The 13650-nt window shown below is 43.9% G+C and overlaps 1 protein-coding gene across 2 annotated transcripts in view; it reads left to right on the top strand.

The window, feature by feature from the left end:
* galnt7 (UDP-N-acetyl-alpha-D-galactosamine: polypeptide N-acetylgalactosaminyltransferase 7) overlaps positions 1-13650 on the top strand; it is a 142500-nt gene that overhangs the window by 122105 nt on the left and 6745 nt on the right. For both annotated transcript variants that reach the window (XM_041186084.1, XM_041186083.1), the window contains exons 9-10: positions 371-589; positions 5126-5224. In XM_041186084.1, coding sequence (XP_041042018.1) covers positions 371-589; positions 5126-5224 — 318 coding nt within the window. The remainder of the gene's footprint in view (positions 1-370; positions 590-5125; positions 5225-13650) is intronic.

Raw genomic sequence — 13650 nt, 5'->3', positions numbered from 1 at the left:
CTCATCTATCTGTTCCCCTTGTCCTTCCAGGTAGTAGCGATCATGGGTTTGGAAGGTGCTGTCTAAGGAGCTTTGGTGAACTCCTGCAGTGCACCATGTAGATGGTACATATTGCTGCTACTGTGGGAGTGAATGTTTGTTGATGTGCCAATCAAGCAGACTGCTTTGTCCTGTACGGTGTCAAGCTTCTTCAGTGTTGTAGGATGACATTTCTGTCTCTTAGTGTTATATTTTCATAACATGGTTTTCATTTTCACAATGGGCAGATTTTAAGCCAGGTTACTTTGCCACATTTTATTTTAAATTGTTTCCCCCTTTTGGACCTCTCATGCTATTCATGAAATTATTGTATCAATGTTTTTTTTTCCAGAATTATGTTCGTGTTGTGGAGGTTTGGTGGGATGAATATGCTGACTATTTTTATGCAAGTCGTCCAGAAACAAAAGCCATGGCTTATGGAGATATATCTGAGCTCAAGAAGTTTCGTGAAGAACACAACTGCAAGAGTTTTAAATGGTTCATGGAAGAAATAGCTTATGACATTCCAGACCATTACCCACTACCAGCTAAAAATGTAGAATGGGGAGAGGTAAAATTACTATTACATATTCAAACTAGATTAAGTGATGGACTCTTATTCCTCCCCAGCGATTGTTGGGCAACACTTCCTAAAAACAGTCAGAAGAAAAAGTCACTGCTTTGTACAACTTTTTGCAGCACTGCAGATTTGATTGGTAATTGGCTGCAGCATACAGAATTTGCCCTATAACTGTATGTTGAGATTAGAATTGAAGAATCCAGATTTGACCTGCAGAAACCGCCTAATTCTAGGACACCAGCTTTAGTTCTTTAATTGGCCTCATCCAACCTTCTCAGGAAATGAGGAGCTTGCTGAGAGTGAGCCAGAAGCTGAGGACAAGATTTAATTGGCAATTATGATACAAGTGATAATGCAATCTCCCTACATTTATACTGTAGACTCCTATGTGACTAATGGCCATTTATGTGAGATACCTGGAGCCTTGTGGGACCATATCCCAATGCGAGTTTGCCATCTTCAGGATCAAGAGAGGAAGGGCTTTGAAAGAACATCGGGAGGGTGAAGAGAAGTGAATCTGTATTGTGAATCTCTGAACATTGAGGACCTGATATGAATGTTTTTACACTGTGTTTTAGAATCTTGGTAAATAACCCCAAATTGTACCAGTTCTAAAATATGGACCAATATTCAATATTATTTGCCCAATCCTTAAACAGAGGGCAGTGTTTACCAGCACCCTTCCTTCTATAAACGATGATAAACATACAGCAAACAAATCCATGTCAGATGGGCTGTGTTCATATGGCACACAGAATCACAGAATTGTTATGGTGTAGAAGGAGACCATATGGCCCATCGTATCTGCACCGGCTCTCTGGGCATTTTAACTTAGTGCCAATCTCCTGCCTCTTCTCCATAACCCTGCACCTTGTTTCTATTTAGATAATCATCCAATGCCCTCTTGATTGCCTCAATTGAACCTGCCTCCACCACACTTCCAGGTAGTGCATTCCAAACCCTAACTACTTGCTGTGTGTATAAAAAAAAATTCTCACCTCACATTTGCTTCTTTTGCAAAACACTTTAAAACTGTGCCCTCTGGTTCTTGATCTGTTTACGAGCGGGAACAGTTTCTCCCTATCTACTCTGTCCAGGCCCCTCATTACTTTGAAAACTTCTATCAAGTCACCTCTCAGCCTTCTCCTCTCCAAGGAAAACAGTCCCAACTTCTCCAATCTTTCCTCATAACTGAAGCATCTCATCCCTGAAACCATTCTCATAAACCTCTTCTGCACTCCTTCCAATGTGTTCACTAAAGTGTGGTGTCCAGAACTGTACACAGTACTCCAGCTGAGGTCAAACCAGTATCTTATAAGTTCATCATAACCTCCCTGCTTTTGAAGTCCATACCCCTACTAACGAACCTTAGAATACTGTATGCTTTAGAAACAGCGCTCTCTATCTGTCCTGCCACCTTTAATAACTTATGTATATATATACCCTGTTCTCTCTGCTCCTGCACACCCTTTATAATAGTATCCTCTATTTTATACTGTTACTCCATGTTCTTTGTACAAAAGTGTATCACCTCACACTTCTCCGTATTAAACGTCATCTGCCACCTATCTGCCCACTCCACCAATGCGTCAGTGTCCTTTTGAAGTTCCAAACTGTTTACAATTCTCCCAAGTTTTGTGTCACCCACAGACTTTGAAATTGCCCCCTGCACACCAAGATCTAGATCATTTATATATATATATATCAGGAAGAAAAAGGGTCCCAATACTGACCCCTGGGGAATTCCACTACAAACCATTTTCCAGCCCAAAAAATACCCATTAACCATTGATCTCTGTTTCCTATTCCTCAGCCAATTTTGTATCCGCGTTGCTACTGTCCCTTTTATTCCATGACCTATAACTTTTCTCTCAGGTCTATTGTGTGGCACTGTATCGAATGCCTTTTGGAAGTCCATATACACCATATCAACGGCCTTGCCCTCATCAAGTATTTCTGTTATCTCTTCAAAAAACTCCATCAGATTAGTTAGACGCAATTTTCCTTTAACAAATCCATGCTGACTCTTCCGAATCGACCCAAATTTTTCCATGGGACTATTAATTCTATCCCGAGTAATTGTTTCTAGAAGTTTCCCCTCTATCAAGTTAAGCTGACTGGTCTGTAATCGCAGGGCAGATCTTTACAACCTTTTTTGAACAAGGGCATAATGTTTGCAATTCTCCAGTCTTCTGGCACCTCTCCCAGTCCAGGGAACATTGAAAGATTATTGCCAGTGCCTCTGCCATTTCCACTCTCACTTGCTTAAGTGTTCTTGGATGCATCTCATCTGGCCCCTCTGCCTGATTAACTTTAAGTACCGACAGCTTATCCAATATCTCCTTCTTGTCAACTTTAACTACTTCTAGTGACAGAGTTTCCTCCTCTGTCACCATGGCCTAGGTAGCATCTAGCTCGTAGGTAAAGACAGATACAAAGTATTCATTTAACACCTCAGCCATGCCTCTGTGTAAATCCCCTTTTTGGTCCCTAGTCAGCCCTACTCCTCCTTTTACTATTGATTTCTTGTAGAATAATTTGGGATTTCCTTTTATGTTAGCTGCCAGTCTTTTCTCATAATCCCTCTTTGCTTCACATATTTGCTTTTTGACATCCCTTCTGAACCTTCTGTATTCAGCGTGGTTCCCAATTGTATTTGCTACCTAACACCTGTCGTAAGCAAACTTTTTCTTCTTTAACTTCTTTGTCATCCAGGAAGCTCTGGATTTGCTTGTCCTACCCTTCTCTGTTGAGGGAACATACCTTGACTGTGCCCAAACCATCTCCTCTGTTCAGCTACTAGCTCTTGTCCCACCAACCTTTGGTTCCAGTCTATATGGCCCAGCTCTTTTCTTGTCCCATTGAAGTCCGCTGTGTGCCAGTAGATTATTCTTACTCTGGATTGACCAATATCTTTTGCCACCGTAATCCTAAACCTTATGATACAATGATCACTGTCCCCTAATTGTTCTCCTACCGTCGCCTTAATCTACTTGGCTACCTCTTTCCCAAGAACCAGTGCATCCTTTCTTGTTGGACTGGACACATACTGCTGTAGGAATAAAAACAAAAAACTGCGGACGCTGGAAATCCAAAACAAAAGCAGAATTACCTGGAAAAGCTCAGCAGGTCTGGCAGCATCGGCAGAGAAGAAAAGAGTTGACGTTTCGAGTCCTCATGACCCTTCAACAGAACTGATTGAACCAGTTCTATTGAAGGGTCATGAGGACTCGAAACGTCAACTCTTCTTCTCCGCCGATGCTGCCAGACCTGCTGAGCTTTTCCAGGTAATTCTGCTGTAGGAAGTTCACCTGAACACAACCTAGGAACACTTGTCCCTCACTGCCCCTTTACACTACCACTATTCCAGTCCATATATGGGTAATTAAAGTCCCCCATTATAACTACTCTACAATGTTTACACCTCTTTGTAATTTCCTTGCAGATTTGTTTCTCTATATCCTTCCCACTAGCTGGTGGTCTATACATTACACTGAGCAATGTAATTGCACCCCTCTTATACCTTAGCTCTGCCAAATCAATTTCTGTCCTTGAATCCCCTGACACATCCTCTTTCTCCAATACTCTTCTTAAGCAAAAACGCTACCCCTCCTCCTTTTTTTCCCTATCTTTTCAGAACACTTTGTAACCAGGAATACTTAGCACCCAGATCTGCCCTCCCTTAAGCCAGGTCTCCGTTATCGCCATAACATCATAATCCCACAAGGCATCCTGTGGCTGTAACTCCCCAATCTTATTAACTATACTCCGTGCATTCACATACATGCAGTGTAACCCTGATTTAGACTCCATTACTTGCTCACCTTGCACACCTTTGCTGATAGCTTGAGAGGCAGGTTCTTCCACAACTGCCACACTTGAAACTACCAAGTGTTATTGTGGTTGTTATTGTTTCAGCATTGGCACCTGTTGCCAAGCCATTGTAGTCGCTGGTCATCATGGTGGTGCATGCCAGTCCACAGGAGGTGTCGCCAATCTCCACTATCATCAGCTAGTCACTCCCCGTGACGATCAACGTCTAGAGCCTTCATGTCATGCTTACAAGCATCGCTGAAGAATAGCTTTGGGGCTCCTACTGGTCACCTGGCTCCAGCTTTATTTTAAAAATGTTTTAATTCGTTCATGAGATGTAGGTGTCACTGGCTAGACCAGTTATTGCGCATCCCTAAATGCCCCTGAGAAGGTGATAGTGATCTGTTTTCATGAACCGCTGCAGCCCATGTGGTATATAACACCCACAATGCTGTTAGGGAGTGCCAGGATTTTGACCCAGCGACAGTGAAAGAATAGCGATATATTTCCAAGTCAGGATGATGAGTGGCTTGGAGTGGAACTTGCAGGTGGTGCTGTCTGCTGCCCTTGTCCTAGATGATAGCAGTCGTGGGTTTGGAAGGTGCTTTCTCACGATACAAGGTGATATTGTGTAGGGCCTTATTCTAAAGTTAGTTCAGCGATTGCATGCTTTTTACTACACCTGCTTTATGGACCTTTCGCCTTTCATTTCAGATCAGAGGATACGAATCTGATTACTGCATAGACAGCATGGGCCATACCAATGGTGGGTTTGTCGAGCTGGGGCCTTGCCACAGAATGGGAGGGAATCAGGTAATTAACTCTGCCAGTTTCAAAATGACGAGTAAAAGAGTATGAATTTCAGTGTAACAAATACATATACATTAATAAGTAAGAGCCAATCAATTCAGTGAAAGATAAGTCAGAGCTGGTAATTTTGATATTTGACTTTGCTGGATATTCAGTAAAGCCAAGGTGGTGAATGAATTCATGAAAAACACTGTTCAATGTACGAGATGACTTCCAGGGTCCTGGTTAGTTAAGTACAGGTGGATCATGAGTCATTAAGCCGTTGTTCTCATTGGGGAATCTTGCTGATGATCCAAATGCCTGGATTAATGATCTGGGACATGAGTACAATTCCCACCATGGATGTTAGGGAATTTAAATTCAGTTGATAAATAAATCTGGAATAAAAAACTAGTATCCATAGTGATGACCACGTAACTATTGGGATTGTTGTAAAAACTCATCCAGGTCACTAATGTCTGCCATCCCTACCCAATCTGGCCTCTGTAACTTCAGACCCACAGCAGTGTTGTTGACTCTTAAGTGCCTTCTGAAATAGCACAGCACGCCACTCAGTTAAGGGCAATTAAGAATTGGCAATAAATGCTGGCTTTGCCAGTGACATCCACATCCTATGAATGAATATTTTAAAAAACTACATATAGCACACAGTTTTTTCTCTCTCTATTTTTAAGAGGTGGGGATCACCCAACTCCTGAATCGTTAAAAATTCTCTTAAATGACAAGTTCAGTGTACGATTTTGGTCCAGAAGCTGTATTGACAGAAGAAAACCACATAATAAATATTAAGGAAACTACAACTGAGATGGGCATTGAGAAATCACCTCCACTAAATTAATTCTAGTTTTCTAGCTATCCTGCAGGACAATGACTATCTAGATCAGATCATTGTTCGCTGTGTATCGTGCAAACTCACAAATTGGCCAAAGGCCACTGCTTTTGGGCTGGGAAAGGGTCTGGTCTCCCTCTCATTACCCTGGAAAGGCAAAGTATCTCAAAAATTTGAACAATAGGTTAAGCAAATCATTTCACACTGCTGCAATACAGTAGGCTATTTGTGTGGCATTTTCCATTAACAGGATGCTGCCGTCAGTCAAAGCATGTTCTGCCAACCACATAATTGAGCAACATCATGCATGAATTTTATTGCCAGTGTGATGCCAAGTAGGCCATAATTCCCAGCGGCTGGCTGATCAAATCAAACAGCATGTCCCTAAGTGCACTAATGGCTATACCAAGAACAAATTTAAGATATAAAAACTGCAAAAAACTGCAGATGCTGGAAATCCAAAACAGAAACAGAAATACCTGGAAAAACTCAGCAGGTCTGGCATCATCGGCGGAGAAGAGCACAGTTGACGTTTCGAGTCCTCATGACCCTTCAACAGAACTAAGTAAAAATAGGAAAGAGTTGAAATATAAGCTGGTTTAAGGGGGTGGGGGATAGACCAGCTTATATTTCACCCCTTTCCTATTCTTACTTAGTTCTGTTGAAGGGTCATGAGGACTCGAAATGTTAACTGTGCTCTTCTCCGCCGATGCTGCCAGACCTACCAATTTAATATCATCAGTCGAGCTCATAACATAGCTCACTTATGTTTGCTACAAGCGCAGTACATTCGTAGGCAGGGATCGGTTATCTGCAAATTAAAGAATTACACACAATCACAGAATTTCAATGATACAGAAGGCGGCCATTTGGCCCACCGTCTCTGCACCAGCTCTCCAATGAGGAAAATGTTCAAGTCTTGCAAATTCTTTTGAATTACCTGGGAGCTTCAGGAACCTATAGTTCCCTGTTGCTTTCCCCATGGCAACGCCTCAGCCAATCAGGGTTGACTTGCTAACCAATCAGCACCCTTTTTTCCTGTAATTCTAGTTTGCTGTCATTTTTGTGTGGCACTGCCAAATGATGCCATTCTCTCACATCCAGCCCATTTACAGAGACACTATGCCCAGTCCAACTCCCTGGCTTTTCCTCCTGCTATCGTCCGCCAATCCTTTCAGTTTATACTTGCACTCTTTTTCCTCTTCTTTGTCCTGCTCCCCCCTCTGCCCCCCATATTCTATTTTAACCTTGTGTTCTTCTCTGACTCCTAGTTTGAGCTGGTACTCTTCTAACATACTACTATTCAAGCTGGTACTATTCTTTTCTTCTCTTCAACCTATCGAACTGGCGTTCCACTAACACTTAATGCTGACAATATTTCTTATAACCCTCCCACCCACCCAAACTCTCATCTCCAATTGACGATCTGTGACCTCGCATTCCACCTTCCTGCTCATGCCCATGCCCATCCCCATCCCCTTTGTTACCACCCAATTCTCCTTCCCTATGTCCATCATTACCATCCGTTCCCTCCCCCACCCCACCCCTTTGTACGAGCCCTCCCTTGGTATGGCTCCTACCTGAGTCTTGTCTTGAAGTGATTCTGGCCACTTTTGTTTCATGAGGCCCCCGGCCTACAACTCGGGACGGAAATGGCACTGAAGAACAGGGCGGCCAGGTCCATGATGACAGCAATACAAACGACTACACCCTGCCACCCCGCCCTCCAAAATTGCTTTCAACCTGCACCTCTATATCGGTTGATTGTACCATATTCTCAGGATCACTCTTAAAGGGGGAGTGCAAACAGACAGAGGTCATGGTACATATTGGTACCAACGATGTAGGTAGAAAGAAGGATCAGGTCCTGCAAGCAGAATTTAGGGAGCTAGAAGCAGATTAAGAAACAGGACCTCAAAGGTAGTCATCTCTGGATTACTTTGGTGCCACTCGCGAGTGAGTATAGAAATAAGAGGTTAGCCCAGATGAATGCATGGCTGGAGAGATGGTGCAGGAGAGTGGGCTTTAGATTTCTGGGACATTGGGACCGTTTATGAGGGTGGTGAGATCTGTACAAGGCGGACGGGTTGCACCTGAACCGGAATGGGACCAACATCCTTGTGGGGGTGTTTGCTAGTGCTGTTGGGGAGGGTATAAACTAACTTGACAGGGGATGGGATCCTGAGAAGAGGTTCAGCAGGGCAAGATGCACAGCCAAAATTAGAAGAGAGAGCAAGTGAGCCTGGAAGGCATAGAAATTATAGGCCAGTTAGGGCACAAGGGAGTTTGGCAAGGTTGGATGGTATTTATTTTAGTGTAAGGAGTCTGATGAATAAGGCAGATGAGTTGAAGGTACAAATTAACGCGTGGAAATATGATGTCGTTGCTATCACCGAGACATAGTCGAGAGAGGGACAGGATTGGCAGCTCAATATTCCAGGGTATATGGCCTTTGGGCAATACAGGGAAAGAGGTAAAAGAGGAGGGGGTATCGCAATATTGATCAAGGAATCAATTACAGCAGTAAGGAGGGGTGACATCTTAGAAGGCTCCTCAAATGAAGCCATATGGGTAGAACTGAAAAACAAAAAATGAGCAATCACATTGCTGGGAGTGTACTATACGCCCCAAAACAGAGGAATAGAAGAGCAGATATGTAGACAGATTTCAGAGAAGTGTAAAAATAATATAGTAACAGTGAGGGTTTCAACTTCCCCAACATTAACTGGGTTAGTCATGGTGTTATAGGTTTAGTGGGAGCAGAATTTTTAAAATGCATCTAAGAGAGCTTTTTAAGCCAGTACATAGAAGATCCTACAAGAGAGGGGGCCAGTCCTGGACTTAATTTTAGGGAATGAAGCCGGGCAGGTGGTAGAGGTATGAGTGGGGGAGATAGTTATCATAACTCCGTTAGATTCAAGGTTGTTATGGAAAACGACAAGCGTGGGCCAGAAATCAGAGTTCTAAACTGAGGGAAGGTCAATTTTAATAAAATCAGATATGATTTGGCCAGAGTGGACTGGGAGCAGCTACTTTTAGGTAAACCGACGTCGGAGCAGTGGGACTCATTCAAGAAGGAAACAGGGAGAGTACAGGTCCAAAATATTCCAGTAAAGACAAAGAGTGGGACAAACAAATCCAGGGAACCCTGGATGTCGAGGGATGTACAGGATTGGATAAAGAGAAAAAGGGAGGCTTATGGCAGATACTGAGGGCTCCAAACAGCGGGAGCCCGAGACGAGTATAGAATGTGTAGGGGGGAACTTAAGGAAATTAGGAGAGCAAAAAGGGGGCATGAAAAAACATTGGCTGGTAAAATAAAGGAAAATCCAAGGTTATTTTATAAGTACATTAAGAGTAAGAGGATAACTAGGGAAAGAGTAGGGCACATTAAGGTCCATAGTGGTAATTTGTGTGTGGAGCTGGAAGACGTTGGTAGGGTTCTAAATTAATACTTTGTGTCGGTGCTCACAAGTGAGAGGGACGTCTTGGGTATGGAAATCAGGCAGAAGAACTGTGATATAATTAAATTAGCATAGAAAAGGAGGATGTTCTAAGTGGTCTGGCAGGCTTAAAAGTAGATAAATTTCCAGGCCTGGTGAAATGTATCCCAGGCTGTTGAATTAGGCAAGGGAGGAGATAGCATGGGCGCTGGCAATTTTCAATACCTCTCTGGCCACAGGAGAGGTGCCAGAAGACTGAAGGACAGCCAATGTGGTACCGTTATTCAAGAAGGGAGGAATGTTTAAACCAGGGAACTACAGGACGGTCTAACCTCAGTGATGGGAAAACTATTGGAAGCAATTCTGAGGGACATCATTAATTTACGCTTGGAGAGGCAGGGATTAATCAAGGACAGTCAGCATTGTTTTGTTAAGGGGAGGTCATGTCTGACCAGTTTGATTGAATTTTTCAGAGGTGACCAGGAGTAGATGAGGGCAATGCATTTGATGTAGTCTACTTGGACTTCAGCAAGGCTTTTGATAAGGTCCCACATGGGAGACTGATAATGAAGGTAAGAAACCATGGGATCCAATGCAATTTGGCAAGTTGGATCCAGAATTGGCTGAGTGGCAGGAAGCAGAGGGTGATGGTTGAGGGGTGTTTTTGTGACTGGATGCCTGTCTCCAGTGGGGTTCCACAGGGATCAATGTTGGGTCCCTTGCTGTTTGTGGTATATATAAACGATTTAGACTTGATTGTAGGAGCATTGATCAGTAAATTCGCGGATGACATGAGAATTGGTGGGGTGGTAAATAGTGAGGAGAATAGCTTTAGATTACAGGAGGATATAGACGGGCTGGCCAGATGGGCTGATCAGTGGCAAATGGAATTTAATCTGGGTAAGTGTGAGGTGATGCACTTGGGCAGGGCAAACGAGGCACGGGAATACACGATGAATGGTAGGACCCTGGAAAGTACCGAGGATCAGAAGGACCTTGGTGTGCATATCCAGTGGTCCCTTAAGGTAGCAAGACAGGTAGATAAGGTGGTTAAGAAGGCATATGGGATACTTGCCTTTATTAACCGAGGCATAGAATATAAGTGCAGGGAGTTTATGCTGGAACTATGTAAAACGCTGGTTAGGCCACAGCTTGAGTATTGCGTACAGTTCTGGAGTCCACATTATAGGAAGGACGTGATTGCACTAGAGAGAGTGCAGAGGAGATTTACCTGGGCTGGAGAGTTTTAGTTATGAGGAGAGGTTGGATAGACTGGGGTTATTTTCCCTGGAGCAGAGGAGATTAAGGGGGGACATGACTGAGGCGTATAAAATTATGAGGGGCATAGATAGGGTCAACAGGAAGGAACTTTCCCCTTGGTGGAGGGATCAATAACCAGGGGCATAGATTTAAGGTAAGGGGCAGGAGGTTTAGAGGGGTTGTGAGGAACAATTTTTTCACCCAGAGGGTGGTGGGAATCTGGAAGTCGCTGCCTAAAAGGGTGGTAGAGGCAGAAACCCACATACATTTAAGAAGTATTTGGATGTGCACTTGTGATGCCATGGCATACAAGGCTTTGGGCCTGGTGCTGGAAAATGGGGTTAGAATAGTTAGGTGCTTGTTTGACCAGCACAGACTCAGTGGGCCGAAGGGCCTTTTTCTGTGCTGTAGAGCTCTATGACTCCATAACCTAATGAGTGCAGGGTGGCATAGGCATGGATTTTCTGAGAGTCAGGGTGACTGAGGAGCCCTTTAAAAATGGCGGCCATGTCCAGATCCTGGGATTCCCAGGCTGTCTGATTTCTGAAAATGCCTTTAAAGGCTGTGGGCTGGTTCCTGTCAAATCCCGCACTCTGGACCTGGCCAACTCCATTGCAGAGGTAGGCATCTCCTACTGCTCTGCAATTTTCATGGAATTCACTGCCCCTCAGAGGAGTCGTGGACCTTAGTCTGCATGAGGGGATCTTTTAAAAGGCAAGTTCAAAAAGAGGCGTTCATGCCCCCATGCCAAGCTTTCCCCTTCTATCCGTCCCTTCTAGCCCCTCATGCCCCTAATGAGGCTTGGATATCCATTTGAGTACTAAAACACCTGTGAACGAGAGAAAGCATTGTTTGATAGCTGAGGCTCCCTGATCTCTGCTGTCAATTTTAAAATGTCTATTTACAGAAGTTAAGTGACCTGGAGGGTTTGTGGCTTTTGTTATTGATATTTTAAAGGGTCTGGATGATTGACAATTTTATTAGCCTGTAATTAAGTTTTTATTTTTTATTCATTCACGGGATGTGGATGTCGTTGGCTGAGCCAGCATTTATTACCCATCCCTAATCACTCTTGCTCAGAGGGCATTTAAGAGTCAACCACATTGCTGTGGGTCTGGAGTTACATGTAGGCCAGACCAGGTAAGGATGGCAGATTTCCTTCCCTAAAGGACATTAGTGAACCAGATGAGTTTTTACGACAATCGGTAGTGATTTTATGGTCATCGTCAGATTTTTTGATTCGAGATTTTTATTGAGTTCAATTTTTCACCATCTGCCTTGGTGAGATTCAACCCCTGGTCCCCAGAACATTTCCCAAGGTTTCTGGAACACTAGTCCAGTGACAATACCACCATGCCACCTCCTGCCCCTTTCAACATAGGAGAAAGTTATGAGTGATTTTTTTAACACAACCCACTGTACACTACGGGTGAAAAAAGAGACATGTCAAAGCCCTGATCAGAGCATTTTGCGCTGAATATCACGGAAACTAATGAACGGGCCTAAGGCTGTGATTTTCAGCCCTGAAAAGTGTCCAGTCTACCTCAGATTACCCTGGAAGGGCAAGGTATCTGAAAAATTTGAGTAACTGGTAAAGCTAGCTTTTTCATGTTGCTTCCATGCAGTAGCAACACGAGTGGTACTTGCCACTAACATGATGCTGTCGTCAAGCCAGAAAGACACTGTCACACAAATGAGTAATGTGGTGTGTAAATTTCAGTGCCAGTGTGATGCTACGTATGTAGGCCATACACCCCAAAGACTGGCAGATCGTATCAAACAGCTTGTCCCTTCCGCTGTTCACAACGGGCAAGGTACAGACTGTACCAAGCAACCTGTGTTTGCAAAACTCGAGACACAATGTCCGACATTAGATGTGATTCCGAAATTGAACAATATTTGCTAAATAATCCTCAAAGTGTGCTAAGAATTACGCTGACAACCAATTTAAGATACAGTCGGGCTCACAGTGTGGCACATTTGTGTGTATTGGACGCTACATATATTAATACACAGGGTCCTGTTCTTTGCAGATAGAAAGAACACGTACACACATTGTGCCTGTTTCAGCGAAACAAAAATAAGTGACAGCCATTCACTGACTCATTCCTCAGGGCAATGTCTTGACCAATCAGGGTTAAGCTGCCTGTTTTAAATTTCAAACAATGTACGGCAGTTAACTGTCAGTCACCATCACTGGTGCATTCTCCTTGGCAACAATTCTACCAACCAATCAGCACTGTCTTCTCATACAATATAAATTGTTGTCTTCCCCTCATATTGGTATTCTGATGATGTGTCCTGACGAGCGCAAGACGAAAAGCTCCGATGTGTCTTTTTTTTTCAGCAATACTCAAGTTCTATACCACCAAACAGCTATATACACAATAAGGCTCATTGGTTTTTGACAGTGGAGGGTGGCTCAGTGGGCATGGAATAGTCCTAGGAATAGTGAGGGTCCATCGGGGGTGTGTGGATGGGCAGAGCTTGGGCATGAGGGGCCATGTGGGGTTGGGTGGGGGACATGTGGCATGGATTGGGCATGGGCAATGTTTGGAGGTTGAGGGGGTGAGAGAGGAGAGGGTTGAAGGGCCTTTGTGTTTTTATTTTAAATGGGACAAAGTCCCATGGTACCAAGGTGGGATGGGCCTTTTAAACAGCCTGCCTCCGCACCCAGCAGCCCCAAACTTCTTCCCAGTCAGTTGGCCTGATTCCAGCCTGTACCCCTGCCCTGACAATGCCTTTCTGGGCACTTTCTCCCGAGGTGGGCAGGCCCAACCAGGAATTTTCCTGACTCTCCTTATCTGCTTCGAGGATGAAAATTCAGGCCATAGATTCTTAATTGGGCCTGGGTAAGTCGGGAAAGTGGAGCCCTGTATGTTAAGTGGGTTGGGTTG

The sequence above is a fragment of the Carcharodon carcharias genome, chromosome 4, assembly GCF_017639515.1.
Source record: "Carcharodon carcharias isolate sCarCar2 chromosome 4, sCarCar2.pri, whole genome shotgun sequence".
Taxonomy (NCBI): Eukaryota; Metazoa; Chordata; class Chondrichthyes; order Lamniformes; family Lamnidae; genus Carcharodon; species Carcharodon carcharias.
Note: the sequence above shows the minus strand (reverse complement) of the source record. Positions and strands in the feature narration are given on the sequence as shown.